General features: G+C 44.3%; 1 protein-coding gene across 1 annotated transcript in view; it reads left to right on the top strand.

The window, feature by feature from the left end:
- TTC21A (tetratricopeptide repeat domain 21A) overlaps positions 1 to 16,577 on the top strand; it is a 325,510-nt gene that overhangs the window by 231,537 nt on the left and 77,396 nt on the right. The window contains exons 17-20 of the mRNA XM_063925168.1: positions 4,173 to 4,311; positions 5,405 to 5,508; positions 7,760 to 7,948; positions 9,670 to 9,786. Coding sequence (XP_063781238.1) covers positions 4,173 to 4,311; positions 5,405 to 5,508; positions 7,760 to 7,948; positions 9,670 to 9,786 — 549 coding nt within the window. The remainder of the gene's footprint in view (positions 1 to 4,172; positions 4,312 to 5,404; positions 5,509 to 7,759; positions 7,949 to 9,669; positions 9,787 to 16,577) is intronic.

The raw sequence follows: 16,577 nt of genomic DNA, 5'->3' as shown, positions 1-16,577 counted from the left end.
TTGGAATTCGAAAGATCTCCCCCTCGCCGTTTCCTAAAGTCTGCTTTACCAACGTCTCCCTCAGAAAGGGCGACGGTATTGGAAGCCATTCACAAGCTGTATTCTCAGCAGGTGATAGTCAAGGTACCCCTCCTACAACAGGGAAAGGGGTATTATTCCACACTATTTGTGGTACCGAAGCCGGACGGTTCGATAAGACCTATTCTAAATCTGAAATCCTTGAACCTGTACATACAGAAATTCAAGTTCAAGATGGAGTCACTAAGAGCAGTGATAGCGAATCTGGAAGAAGGGGACTTCATGGTGTCCCTGGACATAAAAGATGCTTATCTGCATGTCCCAATTTACCCCTCACACCAAGGGTATCTCAGGTTCGTGATACAAGACTGTCATTATCAGTTTCAAACGCTGCCGTTTGGTTTGTCCACGGCACCTCGGGTCTTTACCAAGGTAATGACCGAAATGATGGTTCTTCTACGAAGAAAAGGCGTATTAATTATCCCTTACTTGGACGATCTCCTGATAAGGGCAAAGTCCAGAGAACAGCTGGAAGTCGGTGTAGCACTAACCCAAGTAGTGCTTCAACAACACGGGTGGATTCTGAATCTTCCAAAATCTCAATTGTCCCCGACAACACGTCTGCTGTTCCTGGGAATGATTCTGGACACGGTTCAGAAAAAGGTGTTTCTCCCGGAGGAGAAAGCAAGGGAGTTATCCGAACTTGTCAGGAACCTCCTAAAACCAGGAAATGTGTCAGTACATCAATGCACAAGAGTCCTGGGAAAGATGGTGGCTTCTTACGAAGCAATTCCATTCGGCAGATTCCATGCACGAATATTTCAGTGGGATCTGCTGGACAAATGGTCCGGATCGCATCTGCACATGCATCAGCGGATAACACTGTCACCAAGGACAAGGTTGTCTCTCCTGTGGTGGTTGCAGAGTGCCCATCTGTTAGAGGGCCGCAGGTTCGGCATACAGGACTGGGTCCTGGTGACTACGGATGCCAGCCTACGGGGCTGGGGAGCAGTCACACAGGGAAGAAACTTCCAGGGTGTATGGTCAAACCTGGAGACGTCTCTTCACATAAATATACTAGAGCTAAGAGCGATCTACAATGCTCTAAGCTTGGCGAAACCGCTGCTTCAGGGTCAGCCGGTGTTGATCCAGTCGGACAACATCACGGCAGTCGCCCACGTAAACAGACAAGGCGGCACGAGAAGCAGAAGAGCAATGACAGAAGCTGCAAGGATTCTTCGCTGGGCGGAAAATCATGTCATAGCACTGTCAGCAGTGTTCATCCCGGGAGTGGACAACTGGGAAGCAGACTTCCTCAGCAGACACGACCTTCACCCGGGAGAGTGGGGACTTCATCCGGAAGTTTTCCACATGATTGTGAACCATTGGGAAAAATCAAAGGTGGACATGATGGCGTCTCGCCTCAACAAAAAACTGGACAGATATTGCGCCAGGTCAAGAGACCCTCAGGCAATAGCTGTGGACGCTCTGGTAACACCGTGGGTGTACCAGTCAGTGTATGTGTTTCCTCCTCTGCCTCTCATACCAAAGGTACTGAGAATTATACGGAAAAGGGGAGTAAGAACAATACTAGTGGCTCCGGATTGGCCAAGAAGAACTTGGTATCCGGAACTTCAAGAGATGCTCACGGAAGATCCGTGGCCTCTACCTCTAAGAAGGGATCTGCTTCAGCAGGGACCTTGTATGTTCCAAGACTTACCGCGACTGCGTTTGACGGCATGGCGGTTGAACGCCGGATTCTAAAAGAAAAGGGCATTCCAGAGGAAGTTATTCCTACCTTGATTAAAGCTAGGAAGGAAGTGACCGCACAACATTATCACCGCATTTGGAGAAAATATGTTGCGTGGTGTGAGGCCAAGAAGGCCCCAACGGAAGAATTTCAATTGGGTCGATTCCTACATTTCCTGCAGGCAGGATTGTCTATGGGCCTCAAATTGGGGTCTATTAAAGTTCAAATTTCGGCCTTATCAATCTTCTTCCAGAAAGAATTGGCTTCAGTGCCTGAAGTACAAACTTTTGTCAAGGGTGTACTACATATACAACCCCCAATTGTGCCTCCAGTGGCACCGTGGGATCTAAACGTAGTTTTGGAATTTCTCAAATCTCATTGGTTTGAGCCTCTCAAATCGGTAGATTTGAAGTATCTTACATGGAAAGTAACCATGCTATTGGCCCTGGCTTCAGCCAGGAGAGTTTCAGAGTTGGCGGCTTTATCGTACAAAAGCCCATATCTGATTTTCCATTCGGACAGGGCAGAACTGCGGACACGTCCTCATTTTCTCCCTAAGGTGGTTTCGGCTTTTCACTTGAACCAGCCTATTGTGGTGCCTGCGGCTACTAGCGACTTGGAGGACTCCAAGTTACTGGACGTTGTCAGAGCATTGAAAATATATATTTCAAGGACAGCTGGAGTCAGAAAATCTGACTCACTGTTTATACTATATGCACCCAACAAGATGGGTGCTCCTGCGTCTAAGCAGACGATTGCTCGTTGGATCTGTAGCACAATTCAACTTGCACATTCTGTGGCAGGCCTGCCACAGCCAAAATCGGTAAATGCCCACTCCACAAGGAAGGTGGGTTCTTCTTGGGCGGCTGCCCGAGGGGTCTCGGCATTACAACTCTGCCGAGCGGCTACGTGGTCGGGGGAGAACACGTTTGTAAAATTCTACAAATTTGATACCCTGGCTAAGGAGGACCTGGAGTTTTCTCATTCGGTGCTGCAGAGTCATCCGCACTCTCCCGCCCGTTTGGGAGCTTTGGTATAATCCCCATGGTCCTTTCAGGAACCCCAGCATCCACTAGGACGATAGAGAAAATAAGAATTTACTTACCGATAATTCTATTTCTCGGAGTCCGTAGTGGATGCTGGCGCCCATCCCAAGTGCGGATTATCTGCAAAAATTGTACATAGTTATTGTTACCTAAATCGGGTTATTGTTGTAGGGAGCCATCTTTCAGAGGCTCCTCTGTTATCATACTGTTAACTGGGTTTAGATCACAGGTTGTACGGTGTGATTGGTGTGGCTGGTATGAGTCTTACCCGGGATTCATAAATCCTTCCTTATTGTGTACGCTCGTCCGGGCACAGTATCCTAACTGAGGCTTGGAGGAGGGTCATAGGGGGAGGAGCCAGTACACACCACCTGATCATAAAGCTTTACTTTTTGTGCCCTGTCTCCTGCGGAGCCGCTATTCCCCATGGTCCTTTCAGGAACCCCAGCATCCACTACGGACTCCGAGAAATAGAATTATCGGTAAGTAAATTCTTATTTTTACCACTTCTGCAGCAGAGTTGGGAGTTGGATGTAGGTAGGTTGAGTGAGGAGGAATGGAATGAGGCACTTGCATGTCCTTGTGTATCTACTGCTTCAGTTCGCATTCAGCAAGTGCAATTGTTTATCCTGCACAGAACATGCTCCTGTTAGACTGGTGTATGTGGGTGTCTCCCCAAAAACTCAATAACCAGTCCTGGACCCTTGAGCCTGAGCTAGTAATGAGAATTGTGTGTGTGTGTGTGTGTGTGGGGGGGGGGGGGGGGTATTGTGGAGTTCCCCAATATTCCGAAAACAGCCCCAGGCTGAACCAGAACCATTAATTAGGGCCGGTTTTCTTACTAATGTTATCAAAGTTATGTTTAATAACTGTTAGCCTTTTATTTATATTGTAATATTATTGTTAGAGTTTTCAAAAAGTTTTACTTGTAACATACGTATATTTTCCTGCATTTGTTAACATGCTTATGTCACTTTCTGCTCCTTACACAGCTCACAAACACTTATTATAGCCTATACAGAGGGAATTCAATTGTTTTTTGGGTGCCCTCTGCCCGACGCAGCAATTCAGTTGTTTCTATGATCAGACGTGAATACTGGAGGTGCCATTAAAAAGTTTGTTTTTTTGTGCATTTTTCTTGTTGCGTCCAATAGTTTAAGCAATGGGCGCCCAGTGCTGGAATAAACAGTTGAATATGGCCCTGTGCAAAGTGATCGTACGCGAGAGGGACTGCTAAAACAATTGAATTGCCCCCTGAGTCCAAAAAAGGGACTTTATTACAGTATGCAACTGAGTTATAGATGTTACTTTAATACCTGCTTTTAGTTTTCCTAAAGTTATTTGTATCCTGTTTTTAGGCTATAAATTACTATGAAGTTGCTCTGAAGATGAGTATGGAAGAATTTCTGTGCTGTGAGCTTGCTGACCTGTTTCTTAAACTAAAAAATTATAGCAAAGCAGAAAATCTTCTTAAACAAGCTCTAGATCATGAGCCTGGTATGTTTCCCACAACCTCTTCTCTTCTAGTTATAAGAAATGCGATAGTGCAGTGTTTAGTACACAATGGGGGTCATTCCGAGTTGATTGCTCGCTAGCTAGTTTTAGCAGCCGTGCAAACGCTATGCCTCCGCCCACTGGGAGTGTATTTTAGCTTAGCAGAAGTGCGAATGGTTGTATCGCAGAGCGCCTGCAAAAAATGTTTGTGTAGTTTCAGAGTAGCTCAAATCCTACTCAGCGCTTGCGGTCACTTCAGACTTTTCAGTTCCGGATTTGACGTCACAAACCCGCCCAGCATTCGCCCAGCCACGCCTACGTTTTTTCTGGCACGCCTGCGTTTTTCCGCACACTCCCTGAAAACGGTCAGTTGCCATCCAGAAACGCCCACTTCATGTCAATCATTCTGCGGCAAGCAGTGCGAATGAAATGCATCGCTAGACCCTGTGCAAAACTACATCGTATGTTGTGCCCGTGCGTCGCGCGTGCGCATTGCGCCGTATATGTAGAACTGCCGTTTTTTTGCCTGATCACTGCACTGCGAACAAATTCAGCTGGCGATCAACTAGGAATGACCCCCAATAGCTGATTCAAAAGTGGAGTATGAAAATCAAATGTATAGTCCCAGCAAACAAGTTAAAAGCTCTTACAATAGTTTTATAACTTCCTATTAATGTTGTGTTGTCACTATACTGCCCAAGGAGACTTTGGAATAACTGTAGATTCCATTTGGGTTACACAGTTGTAGATAGAACTAACCCTTTAACTTTGTTATGGTTCTAATAGGTCTATAAGTGGGAAGATCAGAACAGTCTCTTAACCAGCCCAGACATGACCACCTTAACTGTGAACTCTGGTCACCACCAGGCTACAAGCAGCCAGAAGCCAGTGGCCACATTGGAAGTCTAACTGGCTTTTGGTGTATTCAACAGCTCTAAAAAGCTAACCAAGTCCTATGAACAATAATAATCTATCCAAAATATTGTACATAGGATATTAATAATCAAGTGAACAGGACATGGCCTGGCTATATTTGGTTAAATTGTATATTAGTCTTTGAAGTAATGTTAATAGAATGTCTCTGATTTTCTCTTAGCATCTGACTTGCCTTTGATGGTCGGTGATGTTAAGTTTCTTATGTTACTTGGTGAAACATACAAACACTATAAAAAAGAAGAATTGGTTGGAACTTTAAACAAGGTAAGGTAGATGCCAAACAATATTTCTTTAGCCTAACTTGAAACAATACATACATAGAATATTTAAGGATGATCAAAGATTTTCCTTTTGGGAAATCTATTTCCTATTGTTGTTTAATTGATTATTTTCTGTGTTTGTTATATGTACTGTGAGATGGTATACTGTGCGCTTGGATTTGCCACTTTATGTTAGATGACTACAGAATAATTTGCAGGGTAACCTCTTAGATATGTTAGGCAAGTTTACTTTTTGGTTTTGCAAACAATTATTTGGTCTTCCGTCTGCCCTACCCTAGTTACGGCCCTGTCCGACATCATTCAGAAGTGAAGCCTTTGTCCTTTGCACACATGTAGGAACATAACGTTTTTCTCAAGATGCATCCAGATGTAAAACAGTAGGTTATACGCCAGGAATACTAGTGCAATTACTTAGCAGTAAATTTACTAAAGATTTATTTGAAATCAATTTAAACCAACCAATATTGGTGTTGTGTTGCAGGATCTAAATCACAAATTTACTTAAAAAAAAAAAATGTCAGAAGATCATCTGTTAGTAAATGTGTGATTTAGACCTTGTAACACATCGATGTTGATTTGTTTCAGTAGATTTACATTTACCCCTTACACTCTATGATAACATAGAGAAAGCGTATGAGATATGGCCTGACTATGGGGGTATTTCAGACCTGATCGCTAGGGTGCTTTTTTTGCATCCCTGCGATCAGGTAGTCGCCGCCTACAGAGGGAAGGTATTAGCTGTGTGCAGGTGTGCGATCGCATTTGTAGCATTAGTAACATCAGTTTGTGCAGTTTCTGCTTAGCCCAAGGCTTACTCACATGCTGCGATGGTTTCCTGGTTAGTGGGACCGGAGCTGATGTCGGACACCCTCCCTCCAAACGCCTGGTCCCGCCGGCGTTTTCCCGGACACTTCTACAAAATGGTCAGTTGCCACCCACAAACGGCCTCTTCCTGTCATTCACCGTGCGATCGCTTTTTTTGCACAATCCCGTCGCTATGCACCAATGCAGTCGTCCGATACGCCCGCGCATTGTGGTGCATGCGCAGTTCGGATATGATTGCATGAGGCGTTAGGATCTGCTTCTTCACACACCTTGCACAGGTGTCTTCAACAGTGCATCTACCTCACACCCGGACGGTTAATCCCTGATGCCTCATTGCAAGTAGTAGCATCTACGGATCCCGACACTCCCAGCCAGCCCACAACACACGGCGCGGCTTTTCCTCTCCGCTGCACAGCTAACGTGGGCAACGCAGGACAACTGACCCCGGACGCCCGGATCACTTACCAGCCCACCGGAGAGGTATTAACCATTGTATTAACGGGTGCTGCACAGTTAACTAGTTCCGGAACTTTATTTGTGTCACGGACCTTCCAGTGTCTGAATAGCAGCTAGCATCGGCAACTGTGGATATAGACTACTGCCCATATTCCATTCATTATTACACCGGAAGATTTCCAGTTTATCTGACACTCTGTGACAAGGGTTGTGTGCTTTTTAATATCCTTTATTTTTATTTTTATTTATCTGCAGTTATTGGTATTATTAAATTGGTAAAAATATTTTTTATTAAATAGTCATTTCTATACGTTTGCTCTCTCTTCTTTATATTTCTGATATACAGCGCAGCCGTTTTTATGTATTTTTTCGGATATGATTGCAGGCTGTGAGAAAACGTGCAGCAGCAATCAGGTCTGAATTACCCCCTATAAGCTATAAATGCTAATGTCACATTACCCTATTTGTACGTAATCTATATAATAATCAACAGTGATCTGTCCTGTCCCCACCATGCGCAGTGAGAATGGGGCCATGCTTCCTCTGCCAATCATTCCAATCACTCCCTCCACACTGATGGAGAAACTGTATATCAGACCACTTTGAAAGCAGAGTAGGACTGTTGTGTATGCAATGGGGTAAGTGTAGTGGGGAAGGGGCAGAAGGCGACGGACTGAGGTCATCCGGCATATGATGGGCCCATATTACTAGTATAATAAGATATATAACTAAATGCCATTATGGTTCATGTTTGTGTCTCCCCTACTTTGGAAAAGTGCAAACTTTTGCACCACTGAAGAAAATACCAATTTGGCCTGCATTAGCATAAAAATAGGTGCTCTTGAATTCACAAAAAGAGGATTTGCTCTTTAACAGGGTCATAAAAGACCCATAATAGTTTTTCATATGGTTCTTGTTATTCTGTGTTACATGATGACCTCTGACTGTTCCAGGCTTTGGATATCCAGGCCAGAATTCTAAAGAGAGTCCCTCTTGAACACCCAGAAATGATCACAACACAGATGCAGGTGGCCACTAAGATCTTTGTACAACTTGCTGAACATTACATGGAGGAAAAGGATTACCCAAATGCTCTAAAATACTACACGGAAGCAATGCCTTACTGTGATACAGATAACAAAGTAAGTGTGTGTTATGAGTTAACAACGCATTTCTCTTTCTTCACATGAGCTTCCACCTCTGATGATTCAGGCTCAGAAGTTGATGTAGATCAGTCAGCTTTGGAAACATGTTCTTTGATGGTGATGTGTCCTCCTGAAGTGTCATCAGGAATGTAGCAGCTGTGTATATTATGTCAAATAAGAGAATTTTATGCTGAAACCGCTTGACCCTTCTTGTAACCCCAATGTTTGCTGTATCTCTAGTGTATGTACTGCTTGTGAACACATTTGCAGAAGAAGCCACAAGTGTATCTTTCCCATTGTACTTAGAGCCTAATTCAGACCTGATCACTGTTGTACAAAATAGCACATCAGACGATTAGTGAGTGACTGCGCTTGCATATGGATTGCAATGCGCATGCGCGAGGCCAAACTGCGATAGAATCGTGCAAAAATTTTGATGGCTAGGCGTACCCAAGTTGATTGACAGGAAGTAGATGTTTGTGGGTGGTAACTGCCCATTTTCTGGGAGTGTCAGGAAAAACGCAGGTGTTCCCAAGCATTTTCTGCCAGGGTGTGTGACGTCAGCTCCGGCTCCTATCAGGCTGTTTGTATCGCACTGCAGGCGTAAGTCCTGGGCTACACACAGACTGCTCAGACTGGAAAAATCATTAGATGGTGAGTGAGTTGCTAACGGATTTGCAGATGTCCGCTGTCAGGCAATATTTTCGCACGGCATACACATGCATTCACACACTTGCACGGGGGGGGTTTCACTGTTTATGAGTGGTGGCTATCTGATCGCAGCCCTCTGCAAAATCGCCGGAGGAGCGATCAGGTCTGAATTAGGCCCATAGTCACAACTGCTCATTGTACAGTTGAATTTCTTCACCATTTATTACGGTTTCCTTTTCATAATGAACCTATACACAGTGTAGGCAGCCATTTTGTATGACTGATAAATATATTATCCAGTCATTAGGAGCCTGTGACTGAGGCGCTTCATGACCAATATTCCTGAGTCAATGCTTCATAATAATTTGATATTGCAATCTCACTGCTTTGTTTAGGGCCAAACAAATACTGCCTCCTCTTCATCTAGACAGGGGATTTTCAATTGTTTTGAAAATGAATGAGCAGTTCAATTACTTTAGGCGCCCATTAATTATTGTGCTTGTCCCGCTCAAAAACACTGGATATACTGTAGCTGCGTATAGCCATAGACTTTTCACACATCTCTGCTTGCCACCTCAGGAGGCGGTGAGAGGTAATGTGGGCACCACAGCATTCAAGCAAAGTAAGATCAGGGCAGCAAACAAATTGCTCCTTCGAGCTCCCATTAAATTGCACAGTTCCCAAAACAATTGAATTCCAGCCCAAGAGTCCAACCATATAATCTTCTCTTCTGCTACTGCTTGCCAGTCTCAAACATACAGCAGTGCTGGTGATGCCTCTCCTCTGTGAGCTATACATTTTTTTAAATGGGAAGTTTGAGGAGGAGGAGGAGGAGGAGGCATCGACAACACCAGTTTGTGTGACGCAATTGTTGAGTTGGAGAGAGTAGATTGTTGCTGGTTGATTGGAGACCTCGGGAGGCTCATTGTTTCAACCCCAGGTAAGTAGCAATGTTTATTGTATAACATATGTAATGTCACCTAAAGCTAGTTTACGATTTTGGATTTATTTTTCCATAGTGCAGCCTAGTTTTTGAAGAGAAAGGTATAAATCTCTCTTCCTTATAGTTGCAGGTAACGCTGAAGCTGTCACGTCTTTTCCTAGTAATGGATGACTTGGATTCCTGTGAAACACAGTGTAATATCCTTATAAAGGATTTAAGACATAAAGATGAAGCTACAATGGTAACTATGATGTTGACTGCTTTTAGCATAATTTAACTGCAAATGTTTAATATTAAAGTCTATGGAATTGAGACATAATAATATGTAGCCATCATGAACAATTATTTTAAAGCTGGGTACACATTATAAGATAATTGATGGCGATCCAATAAATGTTCCAATCCGACGAGCAATTATCGGATCAATGGGCACCCATACACCCTGAGCAATTTCTTAGTGTGTACTTTCTTTTGATCTCTTCAATGGGACGGGAGTGACATGGGGTCCCTTGACGTGGGCTGCAAGCTTAGATGAATTGATCAAGTCATGAACTAAAACTCCACTGTTTATTATGGTGAGTGCTGAGATCTGTGATTTTTATTTATACAATGTGGTCACATGCCACTTTGCACGCCAAACCTGGGGTTGGCGAGTGCAGTTTTTGCATCCCAAGCCTGGGAATGGCGAGTGCAGAGGACTAATGTTTTTATATATTTTGGTTAATTATTTTTTTAATTAACCTTTTTGTTATCACATCTTTGCATGCACCCCTATGTAAGCTCATTTATTGTAACCTGTGTCAGCTGTTTTCCTAGTGGTTTTGCAGCAACTACTATATGACTGAGGGGGTCATTCCGAGTTGATCGCTCGCTAGCTACTTTTAGCAGCCGTGCAAACGCATAGTTGCCGCCCACGGTGGAGTGTATTTTCGCTTTGCAAGTGTGTGAACGCGTGTGCAGCCGAGCGGGACAAAAAAGTTTTTTGCAGTTTCTGAGTAGCTCTGGACTTACTCAGCCCTTGCGATTACTTCAGTCTTTTTGGTCCCGAATTGACGTCAGACACCCGCCCTGCAAACGCCTGGACACGCCTGCATTTTTCCAAACACTCCCAGAAAACGGTCAGTTGACACCCATAAACGCCCTCTTCCCGTCAATCTCGTTGCGATCGGCTGTGCAAATGGATTCTTCGTTAAATCCATCGCCCAGCAATGATTCGCTTTGTACCCGTACGACGCGCCTGCGCATTGCGGTGCATACGCATGCACAGTAGTAACCTGTTCGCTGCGCTGCGAAAAACGGCAGAGAGCGATCAACTCGGAATGACCCCCTGAGTCACCTTTAAAAGCCATAAGTCAGTTGGCAGGTGAGCTGTAAACCAGTTAGTATACCTTACGTTTAATTCTGCTGTGATAGCAGTTACCAGGTTTATAATTCTGAGTGATAGAGTAGAACTTGCAGAGAAGTGGGGTCCCTTGATGTGGGCTGCAAGCTTAAATGCATTGATCAATTCTTGAACTAAAACCCCACTGTTTATTATGGTGAGTTTATTATGGTGAGTGCTGAGCTCTGTGATAGATATATAAATTGAAACTAAACTTTTGATTGAAATAAGATACTTAAAAGAACAATTATTTTTAATTGCAGAATTAAGTTAGAATATTCACACTTTTTAAGTATACTGTACCATACTGACAGCTGAAGTGTGATATAGGTCCTCATTCAGCAGCAGACACTGCTGCAGTGCGATTGCATTTTCCTGGTCCCAACACAGTGTGCATGTGCAGGGGAGATGCGATCGCATCTCAGTGATGCGAACGTCTCTGCCTGATTGACAAGCAGAGGCATTCGCAGAGTGGTCAGGGGCGGCGACATGGCTTTGCGGGGGAGGTGTGGCAAAAATGGGGGTGGGTCCAGGACGTTTTCAGGGCCGCTGCTACGAGGAAAATGGTGGTGGCCCAACTGCCTTCGCAGCCAGGATGCACAGTCATGGGGGCTTAACTTATTCAGCAATGCATCGCAATTCAATTGCCCCGTGCTGGGCGGCCCCCATCATGCGAGTGAAAGCAGTTGCAGTTTTGCTAAAATAGGAAAACTGCAACTGAAGCTGAATCAGGTCCATAATACACTCCCTCCTCCTCTGTATATGTTTGCCTCCAACCCAGAGGCAACAATATATATATAAAAAAAATATAGGAGTGTGTGCGTGAATCTTGCATTGCTAGAGGGTGTGTGACCACAAAACCTTGACGGTGTGGCTATGCCTTACTAGCGGCCGATACTCCTGGACAGGGCCGGGTAATTAATCTTGGCATCCCTGCTCCAACCCACTGATACTGAATTTTCCATTTTAGAGAGTTGAGAGACTGGGATTACAATAAGAGCTAGAAGTTGGCGCATGTCTTTGTTATTCTGATAGCTGTGGTTATCATCCTGTGTATTGTGAGTAAGGCTGGTATTACATTTACATAAAAGTACACTGCAATTTACAGCCAGAAAAAATTTATTATTCTGAAGCCTCTTTAGAGACAAATAGGAATCAATGGAAAATATTGTTCCTCTGTCGCACTAAAGATTTAATTAAGTATAGTGATATAACGCACTGACATTCCAGGAACAGACAGCACAGACAGTTCCCTGTTACCAAAGACTTTTCTTCATGTCCTCAGAAGTCCGTCATCGGCCTTTCATTTTAAGCGAACACCAGTTCCACATTTCAAGTGCACCCTGTACCAGAAAGTGTATTTGTAGGTATATTGGAGGTCATTCTGAGTTGTTCGCTCGCAAGGCGATTTTAGCAGAGTTGCTCACGCTAAGCCGCCGCCTACTGGGAGTGAATCTTAGCATCTTAAAATTGCGAACGATGTATTCGCAATATTGCGATTACACACCTCGTAGCAGTTTCTGAGTAGCTTCAGACTTACTCGGCATCTGCGATCAGTTCAGTGCTTGTCGTTCCTGGTTTGACGTCACAAACACTCCCAGCGTTCGCCCAGACACTCCTCCGTTTCTCCGGCCACTCCTGCGTTTTTTCCGGAAACGGTAGCGTTTTTTCCCACACGCCCATAAAACGGCCTGTTTCCGCCCAGTAACACCCATTTCCTGTCAATCACATTACGATCGCCAGAACGATGAAAAAGCCGTGAGTAAAATTACTAAGTGCATAGCAAATTTACTTGGCGCAGTCGCAGTGCGGACATTGCGCATGCGCATTAAGCGGAAAATCGCTGCGATGCGAAGATTTTTACCGAGCGAACAACTCGGAATGAGGGCCCTTGTAATAAAACCATTCACCAAAATTGCAATAGATGCCCCCTCACTCATGAGCATTATAATACTGTAAATAAATAAAGATTGGGCAAGCAGTAATTCAGAAGAAACATATAAAAGTAATATGAATGGAGGTACCAATTGTAGGTACAGAATTATGTTCTAAAATGTGGGCCTGCTCCTTTCTATGGGTAGATCAGTAGATACAATCAGCCTGACCAGGGTTACCAAGGCAACAGACTACCCCCGATAGGGGGGGGGGGTAAAGTTTGGGGGCATGGTCATACCCCTTAGTAAATACATTTCTCCTTTAGGGGCCGCGATTATACATCACTGACAGGCCCAAGCCCGCAGACAGCCCCTCTCACACTCTGCACCCCTGGACAGAACTGTGCAAATAACATTGTACTGGGGGCACAGTTTTTTGAAGAATAGATTACACTCAGGGGCAGATTTACTAAAGCTTCTTAAAATGAAAAGTAGAGGTGTTGCCCATAGCAACCAGAGTCTAGCTATAATTTCTTTATTGCTTTGTAGAAAATAATAGACTCTGGTTGCTATGGGCAACACCACCACTTGTCTGTTTTAGAAGCTTTCGTAAATCTACCCCTTAGCTGTAAAACTCTTCTACAAAAACAAACTGTTCATTATCATTAATGATATGCTAGGGATGTTTAAGGTCATCAATGCAGGGATTTGATAGACATTTTTTATATTACTTCTTGTACAGTGTATATGTAATGTGCTATATTGAGAATACATTGAATAATGAACATATTGGGCCTGATTCAGATGTGGCTGGAGATGCTATCACTGCTGCTTACATAGAAGCTGCAGTGATAGCACTGATACGGTAATGCAGCATGGGGCATCATGCTGATCCGCGCCGCAGTATAGGAATATCTGCAACATCATCAGCCGGCTGCGTGACCCATTGGGCTGTGCAAGCCGGGCGCTGCAGGAGTAACCAAGAGGCCAGAAAAACTCCGTTCTCTGGCAGAGATCCCTCCCCTGTAGCAATGGCAGTTTGGAGAAACTGGACCCTCACCGCCCCAAATGGTATCAGACTGTCAATCACTGACAGTGTGATACTGCCTTGCAGCCCGCCTTGAATTGCAGAACCATGCTGCACTTATGCAGTATTAATCCGGCGCATGCACAAAGTACCAAACATCAGTACTCTGTGATATGCGCTGCAGGTCCATCGGGACCTGAATAAGGCGCCTTTTGTTATTTTACTGTACATACACTTACAGTTCTACACCAGGGGGCAGATACACAGTGAGAACTATGCCGGTCTGCATACAGTAAGTTGCATAAAGTTGCTCTGTGCATGCCCAGAAATCTGGCTGCACACATACAGTATGCACCTTCGAAGATTTGTGTGAACCTCTCTCTTACACCAGCTTGCCCCCATAGAGGCAGGATGGCTGAGGAAGAAGGGGCTAAGCGGAGTACAGTAAGGGCATGTTCTCACAATGGCAAACCCAGACATAGAGGCATATACATCCGGCTGATGGCTGATAGTAAAGCAGGATAGTGATGGTTACGGCTCTAGGTAAGCTCTTCTTTGTTGCTCATGCATATACTCACGGGACTTCATGTCCAGCAATAAAAGCAGGACACAGCGGCCTCTATAAACGATCTACGTTTCGTTAATTTAATACAGTCGTCAGGGTCAACCTGACAACGGTATTAAATGACCGAAACGTAGATCGTTTATAGAGACCACTGTGTCCTGCTTTTTATTGCTGCATATGAAGTGAGTGAGTGCCACTATTTTCTACACCTGTCTATGTGGTCGAGATACTTGCTTGGAGGCACCTGGACATTGACTGGAAGGAGGAGTGAGTGCTGGCTTTTCTCTATATGTATGTATGTGTGTGTGTGTGTGTGTGTGTGTATATATATATATATATATATATATATATATATAAACAGAGAAAAGAAGAGGCGGCACTCGGAGACTTGCAAATTCACAGTGTATTCACAGCAAGTGACATCAACGTTTCGGGGACCAAACTCCCCTTCGTCAGGATAAAGTGACAGTGCATCAAACCAACTTAAATAGCATAACCCATTACTCACCCCGTGTGCACATGCATTCAATCCTCTGTTCGTAACCAGATGGGCACCCGTCGGAGCCTCCGCTCCGTGCTTCCGCCCTGATCAGCGTGGACCGGAAGTGACGTCGCGGGACCCCTCCGTTGTGTCCATGGCAACGCTACGTGTAATACAAATGCAACATCAGTGCAGGCAGCGATAACACAACAATCATCAAAAAACAATACATCAACACTTAGATTGGATATTATTGTGCATAAAAAAGTGATATTTAGATAAAACTTATTTTACATATTCTTATGTTAAAACATGTTAGTTACATAATCGTGAAATTCCTATAAAAACGGTGGCATATTGCACCTGGCCCTGTCATTCTGATTTACAGTTTGGAATGTCCATCAGGCATCCTTTATCCCTGGATTTCAATTAACCCTTAAACTGTTATACTACTGTTAGGGCCTGGTAGACAGCTTATCCAAACTGACAGCCCTTACTCACTGCCCTATTGCTGGATCTATTAACGGGCCATAGCAAGAGGTATGCTTATTTAAAGAGCATTTATTGTTACTGACGACCCGACTAGAAAAGTGATTCTTAAATAAAGTTAATTAGGCCCAAATTGTCATTGAGCCCATTGGGTTTTAACGTGTTCAACCTGTGGATCCACATGGATTCGAGTTGTAGGAGTCTCTTGCCCCTATTGCCCCCCCGTAAAGCTTCCGGGACGTGATCTATAATACGATGTTTAAGGGTGGCCATACTGTGGCGAAATTCCGCAAAATGCTTAGCAACAGGCTGGTCACCCCCTCCTGTGGCTAGTGCATTTCTGATGGCCAGCCTGTGCTGTGCCATCCTGACCTTGAATTGGCACTCTGTTTTGCCTATATAATAACGCCCACATGGGCATATGATGGCATATATCACGAATTTTGTGCTACAGGTTAGGGGCCATTTAATTTTAAACTTCTTTCCTGTGCATGGGTGGGCGATGGAATCCCCAGGTGACATGTACGTGCAAGTAGTGCACCCAATACATTTGAAACATCCATTTTTTCTTGTCATAAAGTGGGTGGGTCTTGTTTTAAATTTGGACATATCGGTTTTCACCAAATGGTCTCTGATGCTCCTACCCCTTGTGTAACTGGACATCACTCGAGTACCCCTGAACACTTCCAGATCAGGATCGCTTGCGACTATCGGCCAAAGGGTACGTAATTTGTGTTGTACTAGCCTGCTATTCGTTTTATATTCACATGCCCAAGGGATGGTTTTGGACATGTCTTTAGACCTATTTGGTGTAAATAGGTCATTTCTCTTGGCTGCAGTCGCCTTAGTGCGAGCCGCTGAGAGTAATTGCTGAGGGTACCCTCTATCTCGGAACCTCTGTTCCATCTCATCGAGTTGGACATCTCTAGTATGGATCTGGCTATTGGTTCTGCATACTCTAAGAAACTGTGAATAAGGCAGGCCTTTAATGGTCGCTGGTGGATGGAAACTATCATGTCGCAGTATAGTATTGCGGTCTGTAGGTTTCCTATACAAACAAGTTTCTAGCCTGCCATTTTTCAGTTTAATCAAAATGTCAAGAAAACAGATTTCATGGGGGCTGCTAACCAACGTGAGTTTGGCTGGGCAGTCAGATTGATTGTGAGTCTCGACCAACTCAATTAGATCAGAAATCTCTCCTCGCCATAAAATGAG

Source organism: Pseudophryne corroboree, chromosome 5 (assembly GCF_028390025.1).
Source record: "Pseudophryne corroboree isolate aPseCor3 chromosome 5, aPseCor3.hap2, whole genome shotgun sequence".
NCBI classification, from domain to species: Eukaryota; Metazoa; Chordata; class Amphibia; order Anura; family Myobatrachidae; genus Pseudophryne; species Pseudophryne corroboree.
The sequence above is the reverse complement of the archived record's forward strand: the minus strand, read 5'-3'. Positions and strand labels throughout refer to the sequence as shown.